Consider the following 24,673-nt stretch of genomic DNA (forward strand, 5'->3'; position numbering starts at 1 on the left):
CTAGCTAAATAATTAGACACATAAATCTAGAAGTGACACAAAATGATATTGAGCCACTTCAAATTTCATCCCAGTAAACTAAAATATTTTTAACTAACACTATTCTCTTGTAATAAATGGTATCTTCTGGTCCCTTAGGAATAGTCTTGATAATCAGTAGAGAGTCACAATAACAGCCTTATCTCTTCCTGTATATTATCAGGTTTAAGGCATTGTCCTGAAATCTCGCCACACCCAGCTGGCAAAGTGATGCTTCACCGGAGCTCTGCAAATATGGAAGTTCCTTTAGTTGGAAGCCAAGCTTCACTCCTCTTGAATTTTAAACAACCATCACTGCCTTTGCTGTTTACAATATTACTACAGGGTGTACTGTTTCTGCTTGACAAGAACTTAATTTTCTTTATTATTTTCAACTCCACTAATGTAGACCCATTTATATATTAAATCTCCATTAAAAAAAGATAGAGCAAACTGAAATTTCTTTTGCTTTCACTGTAGCTAATACCCTCATACAACAGAACATGCATCTTTGGCAGAAAAAAAATTAAATTAAAAACTTAACATTGTCTTAACTTCCTTCATGTCAGTTTTGGTAATAGAGACTCATCCTGCTGAAACTTCCATTTACTTCACATTCTGGAGCTATCAATGGCAGGGGAATCTTTTCTTTAAGAACAACTCAGGTAATGAACCAATGAATTAACTCAGTACATTTAAAACAGTAAGTACAGTCAGTTGGTATAGAGTTATTTTTATACATTTCCAATGTTTAACAAGATTGCAAAGGAATAAATGAGAACAAAACTGTGTGCTTACTTGAACCCTGACGTTTAACTTTGTTTTGAGAATTTGTTTCAGTTGAGGCATCATTTGATGTGAAAGCTTGACGAGTTACTTGAGAGGTGAAAGGCTGCTTCTGTTCTTCAATCTGAATAACACAAGACACAATTGTGAAGCAACAATCCCCTTCAAGCTGCAGAGCTGACACTTGTTAACTACTGAGGCATAGGTCTCGTCAAGATCCATGAAGCACCAGAATGGAAAGCCACCGAAATGCTTGATTGGCGCAGCCTGACCTCTGCTGAGATCTGAATGGAGTTCCTACTTCTTGCTGTGTTCACCACAGGTGCTCCAATTTCCTCCCACATCCTAAAGATAAACTGGCTAGTAGGTAAATTGCCAATTGCATAGGTTAGGTAAGGATTGATGAATAAGCAAAAGAACATGGGCTACAGGGAAGTAAGTGAGGGAACAGAACTGATAGAAATTTTGAGAGCCAGCACAGGCTGGATGGCCTCCTACTATGTCATAAGAAATGTAGAAAGATAATTGGAGAAAAATTGTTTTTGCTACATGGTCCTAATGCTGGTCTGGGCCCTTCGTACTTTGGTTGTCTCAGACATCTACTGAAAGAAGAGGCAAAACTGAGGGAAAGAAGCCATTTTTTGGGGCGGCGGGGCAGGAAGGATCTACTCTTCTCTTTTCACCTTGATGTTAATGTAATCAAAACAAGTTTGTCACAGTAGGTGAGGCAGCATGTCTGGAAAGAAAAGCAGTTAATATTTCATGTAGAAGACTCTATGTCACAACCAATCAATGCTCTTTCCCTTCTCACAGTTTTTGCCCACTCTGTTGAGCATTTCCAGCATTTGTTATTTTTTGTTTCGGATTTTCAGTATCTGCAAGGGTTTGATTTTGAAAGGCAATTTGCCATCTGGCTCCTTTCATAACTGTATCAGCATCTGTAACACCCGGGATAAAAAAAACAGGAGCTGGTGTTGGTACAGTATCCAATTGCTATTTATCAGTTTCAAGACCACGTAGAGAAATGAGAGATTGGGGTTTAATTAAATACCTAAATATCTGAAGGAAAATGCAAGTGCAATATGTTCTGATACCCTGTGGGATCTTGCCATGCACAATTGGCTGCCATATTTCCTTCAATTCCAATAGCTGTCACACTTCCAAAAGTGTTGCTTTGGTTAGATATAATAAGATGCAATATAAAGAGTCTTTAGTTATTTATTTTGGGAACTGTCTGAGTAGGGAAACCAAGTAAATACCCATTTGTTATACATTACATTTTTTCCAAAATACTTTCCATCTGTTTTGAATACTTATTAAATAGGTTTGCACACACCAGTAATAATCAAAAGCTAAAGGAATGCAAAAAACAGGATGTTTTGTTCTATTCAGATAAAAAAGAAACTCACTATGGTGTACAAGTACAGAGGGGTAGGCCTAACAAGGTTTCCTCTTTATAGGTTATCACCCTATTGACAAGAAACTTTCGTCGACCAAGTATTATGCATTTATGAATCTATTGTGTATTACTGTGCCTACTGGGCCTTTTCAGCATTACAGCTTCAGGAACTCGCTGAATAAATGTATGGTGGGGGAGAGAACCATCGATCCCATGAGAGTCCAGCAATCACATCCTTGCTAGTGTACCACAATTAAGCAAAACAAAGGCAAAGCAGGTTTATGAAACAGATTTGGTGAGGAAAGGCACTGGAGGCAGCTGTTTTCTTTGTCAAAAGGCTCAATTCCCACTGTATTATTGCCCCTCCCCCACCCCACCCTTCCCTCAGCCTGGGAAGTACTCTCTGGATACAAAAGTGGGAAAAGCATTTGTTCCTGTGAAAGTTTATGGGAGAAGCTTCTCAGATTAGAGGTGGGCCTGTGGTAGTCATAAATTCTATGAGGCTCATAGGAAGCCGGAGGCCTGCAAAGGTTAAATAGTCTGGCTTTTATGTCACACCTGTCAATACCTTCCATGCTCGTGCTTAAAATTTGTTGGAAAAACACAAGTTTTAAAGACTGCTGTAAATTTGATGTGGAAACAGATAAGTAGTGAGAACTATCAATGGCATATCTGAAATAGAATCGAAGAGTGGACAGAAACAGAAAAGGCTGCAGAAAGCAGTGGATACAGATGGTTCCATTACAGACTGAGGCCTCCTCTGAGTACATTTACATGTTGCCACAAGAAAGCAGCATCCATCATCAAAGACCCTCAGTATCCAGGCCATGCCCTCTGCTCACTACTACTAGGAGATCAAAGTTCCAAGTAAATTTATTATCAAAGTACATATATATCACTAGATACGACACCTTGAGATTCACTGCGTCAAGCTCAGAAGCCTTCAGTCTCACATCACCATGTTCAAAAATGGTTAGTATCCTATAATCAGCAGGCTCCTGAACTGCACTACTCTGAACTGATTCTACAATCTACAGATTAACTTTCAAGGACTCTTTATGACTCATGTTCTCAGTATTATTTTTATTTGCAGTCTACTTTTGCCCGTAAGTGTTTATCAGTCTGCCTGTTTTTGGTAAAATTCTATCGTTTCTTTTTTCTCTTGTAAATGCCTGTAAGAAGACGAATCTCAAAGTAACAAATACATACTTCAATAAAAACTTTGGTTTGAACTTTGAATGGTTGAGAACGCAAGATCATCCGAAAAGAGTGGTAATTTCTTGTGTGGTCAATATAACAACTGTTTAATTTCTATTTTTTAAATGATAACCACTTCTCTTCAGAACTTTGAGTTAAATTTTAATCACCCACCTCATCCCCAGCCAATGACATTGGCATGTGGGAGCAGATATAAAAAAATTATCTGCTCTCTGGGCATGAATTTTTTAACCTCACTGTTCCACAATATTCTACTTCAATTTTTGAAGCTGGCTCACACCCTGATGTGAATGTCGTTGGCAACCCATTGCAAATTTCAGAAAAGCATTTGAATGCACAGTATAACAGATCGGTTAATTCAGAAAGGGAACAATGATGAGGTTGAATGATATAACGTAAAGGTGGAACAGGAAAATCTAGAACCTAAAGAAAAAAATGCCCGGCTTTCCTTTCTTCTGAGAGGAATGTGTTAAAACAAAATAGTTGGCCAAGGTGTTCCCTCCGTCATCCTTCATGAGCTTGCACTGGCCACAGCAGTATGGAAAACAATGTTCTGTGAGTTCTTAATTACCATTGTGTTGAGATGTAGTTGAGATCGAGTTTGTCAGTGGCTACTGGAGGAAACATCTGTGAAAGTTTTCAGTAGCAGACCACTTTCTCACTCACCAGGAAACTAATGTGAAGTAAAGGGAAATTGCAGTTACCATAAGGGTGTGGGGATGACCGAGGTTTGCCTTCATATTTCTTAAAAGGTTTTGTAAGCTATAATTTTACATTCATTGAGGCTTTGGATTTTAAGTCACATTAGTGTAAAAGGGGTGTAAGAGGTCTCCAGGGAGAGATAAGCACCTCTGGTGAAAGGGCTTGTCATGTGCATTCCAGGCTAGCTCACTCACTTTTAGTCTCCACTGGACACTAAGATCTCAGCTGTGGCTCCAAATAGCTACTTCCATGTGACGGTGGCTTTGACAGGTGGGCTAAACCAGGTGAGGGTAGCTGGCGGCTTCATTTCCCAGTGAGACAGAGACATGCATGTCCTAGCATACAACGTCAGCTGGGCTGGGTGGATGAGATCTACAGTGAGGTCCACTGGCCAGAAAGGTGGTTCTGCAGTGCTCAGTGGACAGCGAAGGGCATGACAAGGCACAGAACGTATCATGGTCATCCACAGTAAACAAGTAAGGCCTCAGTTTGTGACACTTTTTTGTACCACTGAAAGCAGACTTCTGAGGTCAAGAGACTCAAGCGTCCCCAATGAACGGCTTTTCCACTTTAAAAATTCTGTCATCATCAGACATGATGGATAACCACCGCATTATGTAAAAATCGCAGTTTGACTTTTAGTAGTCCAATAGAGCACGTGCCCAAGAATCCCTGGGATGGCAATGAGATGTTAGAAAGAAACTGAAGTGAATTCAATTGCGATATAAGAGCACATGAAACAGGAGTCACAGCAAGCCATTCTACTTCATGAGCCTGCCCGGCCATTTAATAAGATCATATTACTTCAACTCCCATTCCATTGAGCCATGATGACCTTTCATTCTCTTGCTTATTAAGGATCTGTCTACCTCTGCCTTAATCATTTTACAGATTACACTTCCATTGTCCTTTGAGAAAGAGTCCTGGACACTCATGACCCTCTAAGGAAATACTTCGTCTCATCTCCATCTTAAAAAAGACGACCCTTATTTTTATATATAGATTCATTGATCGAGTTGCTCAGGTAAGTGGAAACCTTATTTGCTTATTTGTCCTTTTTTTGCTGCAGGAACTAGAAAGCAGCTTTTTTTTAAAAAAGCAGTTATGAGAAATTGTCTCAATTGTAAATTTAGCACTCATATTTTTTGGAGCCTTCAACCAAATTACTTAAATTGCATAGAAAACATTGAGGTCTCAGTACTGATCTCAATTATTACATCTTACTAAGTGGATAAAGACCTACTTATTGCCTGTTAGTCACCCCATCTTCGATCCATGCTAAAATTGGTTAAGTGTATATTTTTCCTTTCATAAAACAATGTTGACATTGCTTGTAACATTAATTTTTCTAGTCCCTTATTATAACACCTTTTATTGTGGCTTCCCAGAGGGATGACTTAAATAATTGACTTAAATAAACGATATCTCCACAGGTCCTTTTCTGGGGTGAAGTTTTAATGTGTTAGAAAAAGTACCAGATAAAGGACGAAATCTTGTTTAAAGTACATGTTGATGGTATAAAACCCATATAATTAAAATTGGGTTTAATCAAAATCACCACAAAAAAATTAAAATTAGCTTGCTGTACTGTGGTGTACACAAACTTTTCTTCTCCCGCGCCTACATCTCAGTGAGTTCCGCCCCCACCATGCTGCTCTGCTCTTCTTCAGCTGCCTCCGCTTCTTGGCTTACTTATTCAGCAAGGACTCTTCACCCAGCAAGGACTCTTCACCCCACACCAATGACCTCTCCTCCCTTCTTCAACCCTCCTCTTCTTCCTGGACACCCTGCCCTGGTCTTCTGCCTGCTCTGAATCTTTTCATTGTTAACTGCTGATGGACCCATCAACTGTCTCGGCTTCACCACTCCTCTCTCCAATCCCAATCTCACTCCTTCTGAACACACTGCTCTCCACTCTCTCTGAACTAATCCTAACCTCACCATCAAACCCACCGATAAGGGGGATATAGTAGTCTGGAGGCCAATTATTGTAAAAATGCAACCCCCTTCTCTCAATTCCTCCATCTCCACTGCACCTGGTCTTGCGAAGAGGCATTTCATTCTAGAACTAAGAAGACATCCTCCTTCTTCAAAGAAAGGGGCTTCCCTTCCTCCAACATCAACACTGCCCTCAACCAAATCTCTTCCATTTTGAGCATGTCTGCCCTCACCTCATCCTCCCGCCACTCCACTTGCCCTCACCTACCACCCTACCAGCCTCTGTATCCAACGCATAATTCTCTGTAACTTCCATCATCTCCAGCGGGATCCCACCACCAATTTCCTCCCCCTCACTTTCTGGTTTCTGCAGGGATCACTCCCTACGCAACTCTCTTGTCCGTTCATCCCTCTCCCCTTATCTCCCTCCTGGCACTTATCCTTGCAAGCAGAACAAGTCCTATACCTGCCCCTACATCTCCCCCTTCACTACCATTCAGAGCCCCAAACTGTCCTTCCAGGTGAGGCAACACTTCACCTGTGAGTCTGTGGGGGGTCATCTACTGTATCCAGTGCTCCTGGTGTGGCCTCCTGTATATCGGTGAGACAGCTTTGCTGAGCACCTACACTCTGTCTGCCAGAAAAGGAGGTATCTCCCAGTGGACACCTATTTTAATTCCACTTCCCATTCCTATTTTGACATACCATCCAACCTGATGACACGAACATCAATTTCTCAAACTTCTGGTAATGCCTCCCCTCCCCTTCACCATTCCACATTCCCATTTCCCTCTCTCTCCTCATCTCCTTACTTGCCGATCACCTCCCTCTGGTGCCTCTCCCTTTTCTCTTTCTTCCATGGCCTTCTGTCCTCTCCTATCTGACTCCCCCTGTTCCAGCCCTGTATCTCTTTCAGCCATCAACTTCCCAGCTCTTTAGTTCATCCCGCTCCCCTCCCGATTTCACCTTTCACCTTGTGGTTCTTCCTCCCCTGCCCCCACTTCCTTAATCTGACTCCTCATCTTTCTTTTCCAGTCTTGATGAAAGGTTTCAGGCTGGAACATCAACTGTACTCTTTTCCATAGATGCCGCCCGGCGTGCTGAATTCCTCCAGCATTTTGTGTGTGCTGCTTGGATTTCCAGCATCTCTACATAAATATTTTATTGGGAAATTCATTCATTAGCGATTCTCTAACATGACACCAATATTCACTTAAGTGGAGATAGAATAACTTCATAAAATAGAATAATACATAAAGAATTTCAGTACGTATATTGTATACATTTCTCTGACTTTAAATGTACCTATTGAAACATACTGAGTTCAATGTAATTGCTTTGATCCCAGAGATTTAAAGGCTGGTTGTAATTGAATGTTGTGTCACTTGCATCCACAAAGAAAGTCTTTAAAAGGATTACTTAAAAAAAATCAACGTTGCAAGTAACCGAGCTTATAATCAGCCAATGATAAAGTATTCCATAGAAGGACACCTTTTAGTCTGAATGTAATAGAAGATAATACAGTGCAAAATCAAGGCAATACATGGGAAAAACTTACTCCATAATGAAGTTTACCTACCCCGTTGGAGTCAACTGACAGAATTGGGCTCCCTACATTCATTAATGGGAACAGCATCACTTAGATTTTTAGCAGCTTCCACTAAAAACATTAAAACTGTCACACCTGCAGCTCCAATATTCTGTGTCAATTTAATCAAAGCCATTCTTAATTCAGTAACTTCCTGTTTCTTATATAGGTCGGCCATCTGGTACAATGCTCTTTTGATGTGGAAATTTAAATGGAAAATTAAACATCCTGTTCTGAACCAGAACAGGACCTTACGTTAGGCTCAATTACAATTTTTCAAATCTTTCTATGCTTACATAGAAATGAGCTATTTGGAAATTAGCTTATATAGAAATCAGCTATTTATCCTGGTGACAGCTTTACATTAATGTAGCTCTATTGTTTTACTTTTTAATGTAAATACCCCACAGATATCACAATCTCTTATGGAAAGCTGATGAACCTCAATGCACTATGAGTTAGTTATTATTTTATAACCAATCTGTGATTTTACAAACTTTAGCATAAACAAGTGCCCTACTGCAACAAAGCCTGGGGCACTGTTTTATTTTTGCTACAAGTTAAGAAGGTGAATGTGTCACAAGGCTGGTCAGACACGCTTGATGTTGTGACTTCCTTTGAGTCGAGTTGGCACACAGTTCTTGGCATTCTGGAAGGAACAGAACTGCAGTACCTTAAAGGGCAGGACAGAATAGACAGAGGATGTCAATGGGTGGCAAACAAAGAGCTTAAATGAAAACTGCTGAGATTATGCACGTCAGCCGGTTAGATTCTGGGTTACTGTGAATAAGAAGTCGAAATCTTAGGACAGCAACAGAAAAACAAGACTTGGAATGCAGGATGGATGCAAGTATATTTGAGTTGAAGATTAAAATCTTCTTTTGAAAAGAGAAAACAAACATATACATCAAGAAGGCAGGTGCTTAAAGCAAAAACTTGGAAATTCTTCAAGTAAGCGGTTATATGAGATACAACCAGGTAATTTTTCTGGTGAGTAACTAAGCAACAGTTCTTCATCTCACTGATAACTGCCTTCATATTTCAAGCTCAAGCATGTTCTAATCAGTTATTAAGATCGAGCTGGGTGCCCCCTACAAGCATCTACAAGCCATGAGAGCAAGCAAAGCAAAAAAACAGAGGGCTGTAAATCATTCATGAAAACATGTGCTGAAGTGGCACTGCACAATGGCTTTCCTTGGCACAGATGATACAAGCCCTCATGCAAATGAATAAAGTGATACACAGCTTACCCATTTTCTTTTATAAGCTTTCATCAGTCCACACTTTCTATTTTACTTATATACTTTCACAGGTCAAATGCACAACAGCAAACAAACTTGTCCAAATTAGATATGATGGCTGGACCTCAAAGCAAACTGCATCTGTTGTTATAAAACTGCTCAGCTTGGGTGAACTGTTTGGAAGCTTGGCTTGGCAGTAATAGTGGAAATATTGAACAATTTATTACAACTCCGATGACCCCAACTAATGCCTGCACAGTGACAGATGTAACTGCCGTGTGGCCAGCCTGTTTCAACAAATGCATGTTATGCACATACATAGATCCACGTGAAAGATTCAATAATTTGTCAACAAGCCCTGAAACGTTTTATACATACTCAGCAGAAGTTTTTCCATACAATTTTATCCTGTGGCATGCTCTGAGATTATAGTAAATACAAAGCAGAAACTATTTTAAAAATAGGGTACATTAAGTACAACAATAGACGTGACTATGGCAGAGAGACAGAAGTGAAATAATAACTAGATTTTCAAAAATAGCCAGTACTGACTCTCTTCTGAGCAAATAAAAAGAAACTTTAAGAGCTGAAAACATTGATTATTTTTCATATCATTTAAAACTCACATTTTTGAACGTATGGAATCCAACATTTTTAGCCATATTTTTAGTACAAAACCAGTTTGCCTCAGCATTGTCTTGTTAGATTCAGATCAATGTGGGCTATAGGCAGCAACTTTGCATCTTGTGGAGGTGCGGGAGGTCTCTTGTTGCATTTTCTGGACCTGTGCATTAACTATGCACATATATACTGCACCTGTACTTCAGAAGATGGAATCTGATTTATCCTACTACCATGTTGTACACAGTTAGCTCCAAACACAAAAATCAGAATATTGGTAATTTTAAACATATCTGCTGAAGATAATCCTCTGCATCATATGTTTGATTTCTATTTGAGTGCATCTCTGGAGTACTGCTTACCACTAAATAGCTCACCTGTACTTTTTCATATGGAACGTCATCGTATGTTCTGGAATCACACAGATAAAGTGCTGAGTTATTTGAGGAAGTAGCCCACCTGTGTAATGAAGTAAAACAGATCCATTTAATAAACATGATCATATTCCACTCTGAGAAATAAAAGCATGCCAGTACACTTTGTTACCTAGAGGCTAAGGAAGGAAGTTCTTTTTGCTTCTAATTGCTACCTCGAATTGTTTTAGTTTATAAGTGGCAATTTCTTTATTTGCAGTCACAGTCCAAATCCACAAATTATAGTCCATACATGTGGGCCTTTATGAACTGAGTACACCACAGTAGCATAGCACGATGTTATTACAGCTTGGGGAGTCAGAGTTTGGAATTCAATTCTGGCACCATCTGGAACAAGTTTTTAAGCTCTTCCTCTGACTGTGTAGGTTTCCTCCGGGTGCTCTGGTTTCCTCCATAGTCCAAAGATGTATCGGTCAGTAGATAAACTGGTCAATTGTCCTGTGATTAGGTTAGACTTAAATAGGTGGGTTGCAGGGCCATGCAGCATGTTGGGCTGGAAGAGTGTGTTCCATGCAGTACCTCTATCTGATATGATTTTGATACAGTCTTGAACATAATACTGGTGTGAGTTGAGACTTGCTTTATACTTATGACTGTGGGTCCTAGTACAGCTCTAATACCATTTTTAAGTTTGCTGATGACCCCACTGCTGTTGGCTGAACTGAAGGTGGTGACTGATCAGTGTACTGGAGGGAGATTAAAAATCTGGCTGAATGGTGCCAAAACAACCGGCTCTCATTCAATGCCACCAAAACCAAACAGTTAATTATTGGGAACTGGAGGAGGAGACCAGAGGTCCATGAGCCAGTCCTCATCAGGGGGTCAGAGGTGGAGAGCGTTAGTCATTTTCAATTCCTCGGGGTTACTAACTCAAAGGATCTGTCCTGGATCCATTATAAATGCCATTATGAATGATGCATGGCAGTGCCTCGACTTTCTAAGTTTGCAAAGATTTGGCATGTCATCTAAAACTTTGACAAATTTCTATAGATGCAGAGCGGAAAATATACTGACTGGTTGCGTCATGGCCTGGCATGGAAACACCACTACCCTTGAACAGAAAAGGTTGTGCAGATGGTGCAGTCCATCACAGGCAAAGCCCTCCCCACCACCGAGCACTTCTACAAGGAACACTGTCATGGGAACTGTGTCAAGGACCCCCACCATCCAAGCCATCTTCTCTTCTTGCTGCTGCTATCAGGAAGGAGGTACAGGAGCCTCGGGACTCACACCTCCAGATTCAGGAACAGTTATTACCCCTCAACCATCAGGCTTCTCAGCCAGACTGGACAACTTCACTCACGCCAAATCTGAACCGATTCCACAACCTGTGGATTGACTTCCAGGGACTCCTGTTCTCAATATTATTTATATACTATTATTATTTTGTTTTTCTATTTGTAATTGCACAATTTGTTGTCTTTTGCACACTTGCTGTTTGTGTTTAGTTTTTCTACTGTGTTTCTTTCCATTTACTGTGAATGCCTGCAAGGGTAGGATATTGTGACATATATGTACTTTGATAATAAGTTTACTTCGAACTTTGCTGCCTTCAATAAAGGATGCTCTGTTGATTGCTGTACCTCTTATTGAAAGAGCAACGTGAAACAGCCGAACTGACATGATATACATGCAGAACCTTCAGGAGGCTGTTGGGAAGGAGAGGTATTAAACGGCACTACCCCAGCATTGCCATTAGTGCAATACTATTACAGCTTGGGGTGTTCCAGAGTTTGGGGTTAAATCCGGAGCCGTTCTGAAGGTAGGTTAAATGGTCATTGTAAATTGTCCCGTGACTAGGTTAGGGTTTATCTGAAATCTGAGAAAATCTACCGATGCTGGAAAACCAAGCAACACACATAAAATTAGATGCTCCCTGGCCTACTGAGTTCCTTCAGCATTTTGTGCATGTTGCTCAGGGGTAATCTGGTTTGTTGGCGGTTTACAGGGGCGGCATGGCTTTAAGGGCTGGAAGCGCCGACTCCATGCTGTATTGCTGAATTAAAAAGAATTCAATAAAAGCAGCTCATAAAGTTGGCTAAATTCCTTCAGAGCTTTTCTATTTTAATACTGGCTTCCATTTTTAGATGGAGTAAAGCGCGATTTGTCCTTCTAATATAACATAAAACTGCCAACAACAACAACAAAAGAACAGTTTTCTGTTTTCATTTTGTACATTATGGATAGCGTTCTCACCAGAAGGAATGTCTGACTGCATCCACAATGTTGGCTATTGTTTCTACATCCACATAGTCATAATGCAGAGCCTCTGGTTTTGTGGTGGAGCCTGTCTCAGCAAGCAAGAGTCCCAGCCACCTACCCATCTCTTCAGAAGAGCTAGTCTGTGTACGACATAAAAAATGAAAAACAACACTCCATAAGTTCATATGGCAAAATGAATCCTACAGTATCATTTGGAAACTTTATTCATAGTTATCAACTGAAATACCAGTGCCTGAGGTACATTATTTCATATTGATTTTAACTTTAACTTCCCACTAGAAATTATTTTGTCCCATTGTGCTCCTTTATTGCTAGAAGCACATTATTTTTACAAACTCCTCTCAGACACTGATTGAACTCATAATATGTGGTGAACTACATATACCTGTCTGGACACGCCCCCCCACCCCCCGCTGACTGCTCCTGTGGCTCCTCCCACAGACCCCTGTACAAAGGCGATTGGAGGCACTGCTCCCCCCTCAGTCTCCAGGATGTTGTGTGGTGTTCTCTTGCGGCTAATAAAAGCCTATCGTTCACCTCCGATTTCCGAGAGTTATTGATGGTGTATCATAATGTGAAATTATTTAAAATCACAAAATATTAAGGATTTAAATATTATTTAAAACTTAATTTTATATTTTACTACAGATTATTCTTGAAAATACACTTGAAAATCACATTTGGATTATATAATCATCAACATTAAAATTAATATTATTTTGTTTTATTTTGACAATTTTATGTTTTTTTTGTTTTTGGAAGAGTGTTAACTTTTTTAAAATGAGATATTTTACCTGTAATGTTATTGTTTATGAGTGAACACTGACAGTAAACATCAGAAGCTATTCAAGCACAAATGAGCCCTTACTGTCCAATAACAGGCTCTTTCTTGTACATCGGTCCTCTACTAAAAGTCTGCATTTTCTCATTTTCCTATTGTTTGTTCGGTACTTTGGAAAAGAGAGCAAGTATTGAAAGTTGACCTTAGAGGTCTTCAAAGTTATGAAGAGGTTCAATTAGAAAAGGTTATGAACTTGATTGACACCTTTAAGATCACACAAAGGAATTGTTGTGAGATGTGGCAATGATTGTCCTGGACAAACAGTGGTAATATTCATAATACCCGAGGCCCAAGTGTTGGAGTGGGCTGGATGATTGGGGATCTGGGGGAAGGAGTGAGTGTTTACATTTCAGATAAAATGCCCTACTTCTTCTAGACGTGTGGCTTCCCTTCTGCCGTAGTGGAGCCCTCACATATATTTCCCCCATTTCTACTTGTCGGCTCTGACCCTCCACCTCCCCTGAGGAAAAGAGTCGAGCAAAAGCAATTTGGAGGTGAAGATCATAGGGATTGTTTAAGATGAAGTCAATGGAAACCTGTGAAGCCCAAGCTCAGAAGGCAGATCTGCTGGGCCGAATGGCCTGATTTTTGTGCAGTAATGTGTCATGTTGTTTTAATTCTAAACAGCCTGAGTCATTCTTCACTTCCTCTTTACACTTATAGCAAAGGTAGCAATTAGGATCAGGACTTCCATTGTAATTAGGAAATGTTAAAATCAATTGTAGCATTACTTGCAAAATTCTGGTTGAATTCAGCTAATGTAAAAACATGTAATCAAATTTGAATTTGTTCATTCCTGAACAAAGACCTCATCAGTTCCTCTCCATGAATACTTATCCACATGACAGAGCTTGTCTTTGCCCTCAGTGACTTCAGTTTTGATTCCTCCCACTTCCTACTCATCAAAGGGCCAACCCGGGCCCCAGCTAGACTCGATGTTTTGACAGTCACGTGGAATAGCTCTCTTGCAAACCTACTGAAAGTACTTGCCTGTACCCCAGCTTTCTCTTCTAAATCAACAACTGCATCAGCGCTGCCCCCTGCAGAAATCTTCCGTTTTATCACCTTTGCCACCCATTTTCAAAATCACCTGCACAATCTCTGACATTTCTCTTCCTTTTCTGAATTTCTGTGTGTCCATTTCAGGAGACAGGTTTGTTGCTGATGTCTTAAATAAACCAACTGAATCCCACAAGTACTTCAAATATACCTCCTCCCACCCTGACTTCTATAAGGATCACATGCAAATTTCTTTTTCTCTGCTGCATCTGTCCTCATGAACATGTCCTACCTCTTCTGCAAGTGTGGCTTCCCCTCTGTCTTCGTGGAGCCCTGCTCTGACCCTCCTCCCCTCTGAGGAAGAGAGTCAAACAGCAGCAATTTACTGAGCACTTCCACCCTGCCTCAACAGCCATGCGAAGCTTCCAATGGCATGTCACTTTCTCCTTCCCCATCCCACACGCACCTGTCTGTCCTCAGCCTTCTGCGTGTCTACTAAGCATCCAAACAAAAGCATCTCTTTTTCCCAACTGGGTTGCTTATAACTCAATGCTATGAATATAGAACTATCCAATTTCAGCTAATCCATTCGACCAGACGCAATCACCCGTCTACCCAGTTTTCATCTTCCTTTGATTCATTCCTCTCTTCCCCTTCCACCTCTTGATTCCATCTGCCCATCAGACCTCCACATCTGGTTTCACTTATCACTGCCAGTCTCTAATGCGAGCCCAGGGTACTGGTATACACTGGCAATCTTTTCTCTTCCTATCAGTCCTGATGCAGGGTCTCAACTGGAACCTTGACTTCTTCCTACTTCCTGTGCAGATGCAATGTGACCTGTTGAGTTCTTCCAGCATTCTGTTTCTGTTCTATACTCCAGTATTCATAATCTCCTTTGACTTCTAATCAAATCTAAAATCTTCCTGGTCCATGCAGTTCCTCTGAATGCTATATTCACTTAATAAAAAATATTGTATTAACTCACTGAGCCTATCACAGAACAATTCTCCTAAATTCAGAAGAGCTGAAATAGATGATAATAAACATGAGAGGTAGAATGTTCACTTTAGCTAATCGTATTTTTAAAGCTTATTTTTTTTCAAAACTTAACTAGCAAATGGCTGCTTCAGAATTAAATAACGAATTGCAATTCATAATAAACTGCACCTCTAGAACACAAACGTCTTGTCCATTTCGAAGGATCCGGAAAGCAAAAGGATGCTTTGGCCCAAATCCGGGAACCACTTCACAATCCTGCAGCACAATAGAATTTACATGCGTCCGTAGTTCTGTCCTGTCCTTGTGGAAGTAGAGCGTGTTAGCTTTCAGCCGACACCAGCGCTCTCTCCAATAGTTATTAACCATCACATTGAGGTAACCTAGAAAAGGGTTAAGAGCAAATGGCATAAACTGGACTGTTGTAAACATTTTCCATATAATAAGTTTGAGCACAATGGTCAGATTATGGAGAGGGAGGGGGAAAACGTTCACGTCAGAAGACCAAGCATTGACTTGGGCTGTGCGCAACCCAGCTGCACATTAAATTTCATAAACATAATTTCACTGGCCACTGTTCTCAGTATCAGCAAAATTTCAAGATCTGAGATTCACCAAAACACACTTTTGAACCACGAATCTACCAACTTATTCTCAGAACATTTCAATGTTTTCTCTTTTTTACAACAAAAGTGAACAAAATAATCTGACAGTTTTTTTCCTATGTTATTATTAATTAATAGATTCCTGGCAAAATATATACTGTAAACAGGTCCTGTATTCACCGAGTCCTTGCCAACCGGGCATGAGAATCTGCAGAGAAACACACACTGTTGTTGCCTTATAGCCGTCATGAACAAATGATATTCCTTCATGTATTCTTCTTTGAGAGAAAATGCTCATCCCACACTTCCCATAGTGGTAGAGATGAAAAACCACAAAAAAACCCGTTGATGCTTGAAATCCATAATAAATCTAATCAGCAGGTCAGGCTGCATCCAGGGGAAGAGAAACAGTTATCATTTTGGGTCAAAGACCTTCTCATCAGATCACCAACCTGAAAAGTCAACACTGTTTATCTTTGCACAGATGTGTCCTAACCTGCGGGACGTAGCTGAATTTGGATAACTGCAGTCAAAGCCTAGTTTGCATCACTCTGTGAAGCCTCAACACAAGTTGCTGGCCTCTCAGTCAGAAGGTCCTATGTTCACGTTACACTCTGGAAACATAATTTCTAAACCATGCTCACAGTTCTGTATGGAATTGCCATAATTCTACATTACTGGGGCTGCTGCTTTTGAGTAACATATTAAAACAAGGCCCTGCTTGCTCTCTCAGATGGACATGCAAGATTCCACAATTCCAATGGATATTCCCAAAAGGGCAGCTTTAGGAAATCAATGCTTATAAAAACAGTGCCTCAGCAAAAATTCTTAATTCACATATGGTAAATTATAGTGTGAAGCTTTCCTAGTTTTACTGTGAGTAAAAAAAAAGGTTTTGTTGGTGACCTTTTGATCCAATTTCTGTCAGCTATTTAAGAAGGTGTACCACACATCTTAATGATAACATCATGCATCAAAAAAATGACTAAAGTGACACCAGTAATAAGGTGAATTTTGACAAACCCAAACAATTTCCAGATGACTGGAACTCCATGAGAAATGGGTGCAAAGACTCCAATACCTGAGCAAAATATATAGCATTTGTAATTTATAAATAAAAAGGGAACAAAAAGTTTTTTAAAATTCATAGGCTTTCATTTCATATTTGATAAAATTGTTTCTGATTATAGTGTCTGTAGCTAGTTTCTGTTGGGATGGGGTGGGGCTTATCAAGTTCCTACAGAATGGATGTCTCTCATCTATCCAAAGCCCTGGCCAGAATTTAAAGATGCATGGGCTTGTGGGTGTGAGAGAAAAAGCCCCAAAGTGAATCATTAGATAACAAATAAATGAGTAAGATCACACTTGGTAATGGTAACCTAAGGGAAATACTGACGGGGAGGTCATACCCAATGGAACTGACCTCATGGTAAACTAAAAGAGAACAAAACGTGTGTGGTGGCTAGAAAAGGAAATAAATAAATTTTAAAAATCCACACCAATGTTTATTTTGGCAATATCTGAGGTGCTATTACATCTGACAACAATTAATTCTGCTCCCCTGTACCAAACCTACCACTGTAACTCAGTTGAAAGGTAAGTCTACACATTGCTAAAGTTTATAAAGGGTTATTTGTTTGTGGGTTTCATAACACTTGTGACAGTTTAACTTATGAACCCCCAAAGTCCAGTTACCTGCACTCCTTCTGTGTTAAATTACTCCTGCCACTCAATAAACCTCTATACAACATGACTATAAAGTTATCTGTTTTAATTACTCACACACCCATTTAATTTTTATGTTCATTGTAAAAGCAAAGGAGAAACACACAATCTAACCAGATGGTGCAGATGTCCTTGATAAGTGTCTGGCTGATGGAGATACATGAAACAGACCAGACATGTGGCAGGCAGACACACATTCTAACCTTTGCTGGAATTTAGAATTGGAACTGTACTGGCCTGTGATTGAGTGTGTGTTGATATGCAACTGGGGTGTGATTCTTTCCCTGATGGGTGGTGTTGGATTTAACAGCAAGTGTATCAGTGGAATTACCTCCATTGCCAGAAAATAAAGTGTTCCTTTTGGGAGTGGTAGGAAATTAATGCAAATCTGCAAATATTTCTTGATCACAGGTTGGTATTTCTGCATAATGCAGATAATTTATGTTTCTCTCTAAGTTTCTCTCTAATACTCTCTAAGTATTATTTCTCTAAACTATTCTTGAGAGTTAAGAGTTATAGACAGATACAGCGGGGGGTCAGGACCTTTGGTCTGCTATCTCCTTGCCGATTATCAAGCTGTTACTTATACTAATCCTGTATTAACCCCACTTCATAGAATGTCTCCCACATTCTCCTCAACTCCTCCCAAACCCCACACAATTAACCTACCAAGCCGCACACTTTGGGAGGAAAGTGGAGCACCTGAGAGAAATCCAGGGAGACTGTGTTAACTCCACACACACATCAACTGAAGTCAGGAATGAGCCCAGAGCTCTGGCACTGAGAGGTACTAGCTCCACTACCCGTGCCCCAGTTCTCCCCACAATCGTGTCTTCTCGCTTCTCACCGCATCTTCTGTTAGTTATTCCTACGTTGTGAAGAGTTCCCATGAAATCTTTTCTGTGGGGAGAATACCCTACATAAGCTTATTATCTATGGCATCTTCTTAGCTAAATTCACACAGCACGCCATTGCATAGTGAAAATTACTATTTTAGTTTTTGATACCAAGTAGGATTTGGTTAATTCAAAAACATACTTGGTATCAAATACTAAAATATAAAATTTTACTCGATTTTAGGTCACAATAAATTATATGCATGCAAGATGGCTAAAGTAGAAATGAGATCAAAACAGGTCATTGATAGCAAATAGTTAATGAATTAATTGTTTGGTTAATCAATCTGCAATGAATATACATATGTTTTGATTAGAACACTGCACATTCTTCCGAACTCAGCCTTGCCTTTTCAAAGCTTTCCTAAATCTGACAATTACACCTGCCATGATAGTCATCATTGTGTATACCATGATGGGTGAAAGGCCTGCTTCTATTCTGTGTGACTCCATTGCAAGTGAGTAGTTCATCTGTACAGGAACACTCAGCAGTGACTGGAAGCTCTTTTTCCTGCATGATCTGCAAGCCCCCTTACCTTCCCCCAAAACAACTATCTCCAGGGCCTCAACTCTGAATTGTTTAGTAGCACATGTACCACTGAATTGCAAGGTTCTGGGTTCAATACCCCCTCCAGTGACATGAGGGCAAAAATTAGTTTGAAACTCCAGGTCAGAACTGTGTCTGTACAGTTTTGATTAAACTGAGGCAGGCTGGGGAGCTAACCCCATTGGCTATAGGAGGAAGAAGCCAGGGGTCCATGAGCCCATCCTTATTAAGGGGATGGAGGTTGAGGGGGTCAGTAGCTTTAAATTCCTTGGCATGAACACATCAGAGAATCTATCCTGGGACGAGCACATAAGTATCATCACAAGAAAGGCATGCTAGCCCTTCTACTTTCTTAGAAGTTTGCGTAGATTTGGCATGTCACCAAATCTTTGACAGAGTTCAATAGATGCACAGTTGGGAGTATTCTGTCTGGTTGTATCAAAGCCAAATATGGAAACACCAAAGTCTAGGGATGGAAAAGGCAAGAGAAAGTGGTGAACAAAGCCCAGTCCATCAGAACAAAACCCTATCCGCTTTTAAATTCATTTACATGCAGTGCTGCCACAAGAAAGCAACATCCATCATTAAAGACCCTCAGCATTCTGGCTGCGCCCTCTGCTCACTACTACCAACGGGTAAGAGGCGCAGAAGCCATAGGTCCCACACTACAAGATTCAGGAACAGTTGTCCCCCTGAAACTATCAGGTTTGAACTGGTGTGGATAATTTCTCTGAACTGATTCTGTGACCTAGTGCAGGAGTTCCCAATCTTTTTTTTATGCCATGGACGAATACCGTTAAGCCAGGGGTGGGCAACCCTGACCTACAGAGTCACTTAGAAGGACTTCTTACAACTGAGAACTCATGTTCAAGAGAAGAAAAGCTGTGCTAATAAAAATAATACTGAGAACTCATGTTATTATTTTTTATTAGCACAGCTTCTCTTGCACATCGGTTGTCAGTCTTTGTCTGATTACGTAAAGCTTTACTTCTTTTCTATTATGTACATTTCTTTTGCGCCTGTAAATGCCCGCAAGACAATGAATCTCAAGGTCATATATTGTACCATACACACATTTTGATGATGAATTTACATTGAATTTTGAACACCGACCCTGGTTTTGTAGCCAATAATTCTACCTCAATTAACAGATCTACAGTAAAAGAAACATTACTTGGTCAATGTCATGCTGTGAAAGTTGCGGTATGTAAATTCCCTCCTACACTTCAATCATTAGAATAGTGCATCACTTTAAAGAAATTACATGTTTGGGATAACGTGAAGGGCCTTCGGTATTTATTGCAAGATAGCACTTCTCTTAAGCGCAAGGAAATCTGCAGATGTTGGAAATCCAAAGCAACACCTGCAGAATGCTGGAGCAACTCAGCAGGTCAGCTGGCATCTCAGGAAACGAATAGACGGTTGACGTTTCAGCCCAAGATGTTTCTCAGCTCTAAGGAAGGAGGAAAGATGCCAGAATGAAAAGGTGGGGGGAGGGGGGAGGAGACAAGGGAGGCTAGCTGGGAAGTGACTTCCCTTCCCTGCCATTTTCATAGTGAATGAGAAGTGTTATTAATCCTGAGACAAGTCAGTTGACTCTGATTGTCTCAGCTGATGGTCAAGTTCTGAGGTGCAAAAATCCACAAAGTGCCTTGTATTTGGAATATGCATCTTCAGAAACTGTCTTCTTTAAAAACATAACATTTTGTATCAACATCAGTATCCTGTGACTTGTACAACTAGTGTGTTCATTTTGGATTTAAACACAATGCTTAAAGAGTCCCAAAAAAACAAAATTTTTAAGTAAAGAAACCCATGAAGAGCTCCATTAAGTACATAATTCCATTTAGTTTAGTATTAGCCATGAACTGGACTCAATACCCAAAATAATATCCTACCCAACAACCCAACAAGTTGTTGTTTATAAAACTATAAGTAGTAAAATATAACATTACAAACAATAGCTGCAAAAAACGTTATTACAAATCCTAGATGAGATAATGGAAGTCATATAACAGCGTGGAACATTGTCACAAGGCATTATCTTCAATACTGAAAATACTAAAATTGAAGAAACAAATTGGTCAAGACTATGTCTTGACAGTATGTGAAATACAACAAACGTCCAGTTAAGATTAGTGCAATATAATTTTTTACATCAATTATATATAACACCACAAAAAATAAATAAATTAAACCCAAATTTATCTGATCAATGCTTCCAATGTAATCAAGAAATTGGTACTTTTTTATATTCTACTTGGTCTTGCTTTAAAATTCAACCTTTTTGGACAAATTTAAGAGTTTTACTGGAACAAATTATTGGAACACAACTTCCACATAACCCAATATTATTTTTACTAGGCGATATTGAAGGGATAAAACCAAAACCCAAATTGAATAAATATCAGAAAGAATTCATAAAAATTGCATTGGCAGTAGCCAAAAAGGCTATTGCAGTTACTTGGAAATTGGATACATACTTAAGTATAGATCGTTGGAAGAACGAAATCTTTAGCTGTATTCCACTTGAAAAAATTACTTATAATTTAAGAGATAAATATGAAACATTTCTGAATATTTGGCACCCTTATTTACAAAAGATAGGACTAAATATATAGGTGCTCCGAAGATAAAATTACTGGTTATTTGGGGAAGAAATAAATATATATACTAAAGCTATTACGAACTCCATGGAGCATGTGGGGATCTTCCGATATCCAGGCACTCTTCCTTTCTTTCTTTCTTTTTTTCTTTCTTTCAATAGGGATATGTTAGGGGGGAGGGGTTAAGGGGGGGAAGGGTTGATAATTTTTTTTCTTTCCTTCTGTAATCATTTGAAAATTCAATAAAATTTTTTTTAAAAAAAGTAACTACCTATCTCTGCTGAATGTTTTTGTAGAGATCGACTACTCGCTAGGAATGGAATCAGGCCTTTTAGCCCACCAACCAGCAAGTACCCCTTAAGCGAACTTCACTTCTATACTAAACCACACATTCCAATCAACTCCTCCCAGAGTCTCCTACCACACTTACACAGTAGGGACCACTTACTGTGGCCAATTAACCAACTGACCAGCATGACTTTGGGAAGGAAGGGGTACTGAAACACCTGAAGGAAACCCATGTTGTCATATGGACCACATGCAAACATCACACAGAGAGCAACTAGTGGGCAGGACTGAACAATATCTTGCCTAGAGAAGGGCTTGGAGAACAGATGTTTGCAATCAGACTTTAAACAGAAAATTCAAAGATACCGTATATTTAAATTATCAGAAGCTAAATAGCACAAAGGAAGTTTTTGCACCAAGCTTTTTGTGCTGGAAGGAAAGGTATATGCACAATAGAAACTGACTTTTTTTTTTGCCTTATGTAGGTGGAGAGACCGTTTCTACATTTTCTTGTGATCCTATTGGTTGTTTTTTCTTGTTTAATGTCTCTTTCCGCCAGAAATTTAATGGTTGCTGGAATGAGTTAGAAATACCCAGTGGTGATACTTCAGGAGTATTTTTGGGAACTCCACGGATTCGACTCAGCTTTTCCAGCAATTCACGATTAGTGGCCCTCATGTGAGCTCAGGGTGCCTAAAAGCATCCAGGCATCTCTCAACCTCTGATATCTGTGCTGGTCGCAAACATCCCAAGGTGTATCCAAGCATCGTGAGTAGTCTGAGCTGCTCATTCATATGATCACTGGTGAACGATGAATGGAAAATGTAGAAACCGCTATTCCCCTTTATCAAGGTGAGAAGTGAAGATTGATTACAGCAAACGAGATTTGTTTGCAACTATTAATTTGTATGGTCATTGGCTGTTTGGCTACACACAGCTCCAACATCATCTATAAATTCATGTTGGACACCATCACTATTGGTCGTATGGCAGGCGGTGATGTGTCAGTGTACAGGAGAAAGATAGAACATCTGTTTGAGTGCTGCAGTAAACAACAGCCTCATACTCAATGTCAACAAGACTAAGGGGCTACTCATTAACTTCAGAAAGGAGAATTTGGGAGCCTACATGACAGTTCTCGTTGGCGGAGCAGAGGTGGAGAGAGCAAGCACCTTCTAATTCATGGGTGTTAACACTGACTTATCATAAACTCTAGACACAGAACATATGGTAGTTGCAATCATGAAGAAGGCATGTGGGCACCTCTTCTTTCTTAGAGGCTTAGGAGTATTTGACATATCACCAAATACTCTAACAAATGTCTATAGATGACTGTCTAAAAGTATCCTGTCTGGATATATCATGGCCTGAGTTCCAATTCAGAAGTATGCAAGAGGCTGCAGAGGATAGTGGACACAGTCCAGTCCATCCCAGACATAACCCTTTTCTCCAAAACAGACACTACCTTAAAAATGTGGCAAGGATCCTCACCATCTGGGTCACGCCACCTTCTTGCTCCTGCCGCAGGCAGGTGGTACAGAAGCTTGAAGAGCAACACTATCACGTTCAAGAACAAGTACTTCCCCACAAATATCAGGTTCTTGAACTGACCTGTACAACCTTAATCCTATTTCAGCAATGGAATAACACAGGCCTCCTTTTGCACTACTATTGACTTGTCTCTGATTGTATTTTTATTTTTTTACACTACAGTCTTGTTTTTTTCTCTCTTTTCACTGTCTTGTACAGTTTATATATAACTTATGCTCTGTCTATACTTCTATGCCAAAGATGCTGCTGAAAGGAAGTTTTACATTGTACACCTCATTGTGCTTGTGCACATGAATATAAACTCAACTGACTGACTTACTGCACAACAATAAATCCTATCTGATCTCACCACACTGAACATCCCTTGAATGGAAACTCCTACAAAGGGTAAAGCCTAGTCTGTCATGGATAAAGCCCTACCCAGCACTGAGCACATCTGCATGTCACAGGAAAGCAGCATCCATCATCAGAGGCCCCACCACCCAGGTCATGCTCTCTTCCCACTGCTACCTCAGGATTCACACCACCAGGTACATCCATATCTATAAATATCCATATCCATCATCCATAAATTTGTTATATTGCTACTTTTAATACTGGTTTTATGGCTGTCATGCATCCGAGTTGTGCTTTTGCACTGCTGGACATTGCTTGTACTGGCTGGTTACATGATTTTACTTATTGTTTATTTATCTTATTTGGTGTTTTATAGCATTGAGTACGAGAGTTACAAACTCATTTTCGCTGTATTGGTGCATGACAAATTGTACTATGCAATGACAATAAAGATATTTAATTTCATGAATAGTTGTTACCCCTCAAACATCAGGCTTCTGAACCAAAGGGGATAATTTCACTTGCCCATCATTGAAATGTTCCCATAACTCATGGACTCATTTTCAATGACTCTTCATCTCATGTTCTCTGTATTTATTGCTTATTTATTATTACTATTTCTTTCTTTTTGTAATTGCAGTTTGTTGCCTTTTGCACCCTCTCCCTCCCCTCCCCCCCACCCCGGTTAAACACCCAAGTTGGTGTGGTCTTCCATTGATTCTTGATTCTGTCACGATTATTTTTCAGTAATGGATTTATTGAGTATGCCCACAAGAAAATGAATCTCTGGGTTGAATATGGTGACAGATATGTACTTTGAAATGTCTTTTTTTTGGCTTATCTACTTTAAGATGAAGAACCAAAAACATTTCAGGGAAGCAAAAGCTGAAAATAAGAATACAAAAGAAGGCATGCAGTAAAGAAGGAAATCTAGATCACATGGGTATCCTATTTGTTTTTGTTCCCAAGGCTATAATATTACAACATCAGATATTTGCTAGCAAATGTACTCTTCTGAACTTCAGACTGAGTTTGAAACACTTTGACCATCTACGGTCATGCAACATTGGGATTTTACTTTGGCTGATTATTATAAACACAAGGATGTAAAC

General features: G+C 39.8%; 1 protein-coding gene across 4 annotated transcripts in view; it reads right to left on the reverse strand.

Annotated features, from left to right (window-relative positions):
* The window catches only part of LOC132405409 (actin filament-associated protein 1-like 1), a 188,715-nt gene that overhangs the window by 17,689 nt on the left and 146,353 nt on the right, over positions 1 to 24,673 (reverse strand). For all 4 annotated transcript variants that reach the window (XM_059990180.1, XM_059990179.1, XM_059990181.1 and 1 more), the window contains exons 12-15: positions 15,179 to 15,390; positions 12,142 to 12,287; positions 9,889 to 9,970; positions 817 to 928 (exon numbers count right to left, since the gene is read on the reverse strand). In XM_059990180.1, the coding sequence (XP_059846163.1) occupies positions 817 to 928; positions 9,889 to 9,970; positions 12,142 to 12,287; positions 15,179 to 15,390 (552 nt within the window). The remainder of the gene's footprint in view (positions 1 to 816; positions 929 to 9,888; positions 9,971 to 12,141; positions 12,288 to 15,178; positions 15,391 to 24,673) is intronic.

The sequence above is a fragment of the Hypanus sabinus genome, chromosome 15 (genome assembly GCF_030144855.1).
Source record: "Hypanus sabinus isolate sHypSab1 chromosome 15, sHypSab1.hap1, whole genome shotgun sequence".
Taxonomy (NCBI): Eukaryota; Metazoa; Chordata; class Chondrichthyes; order Myliobatiformes; family Dasyatidae; genus Hypanus; species Hypanus sabinus.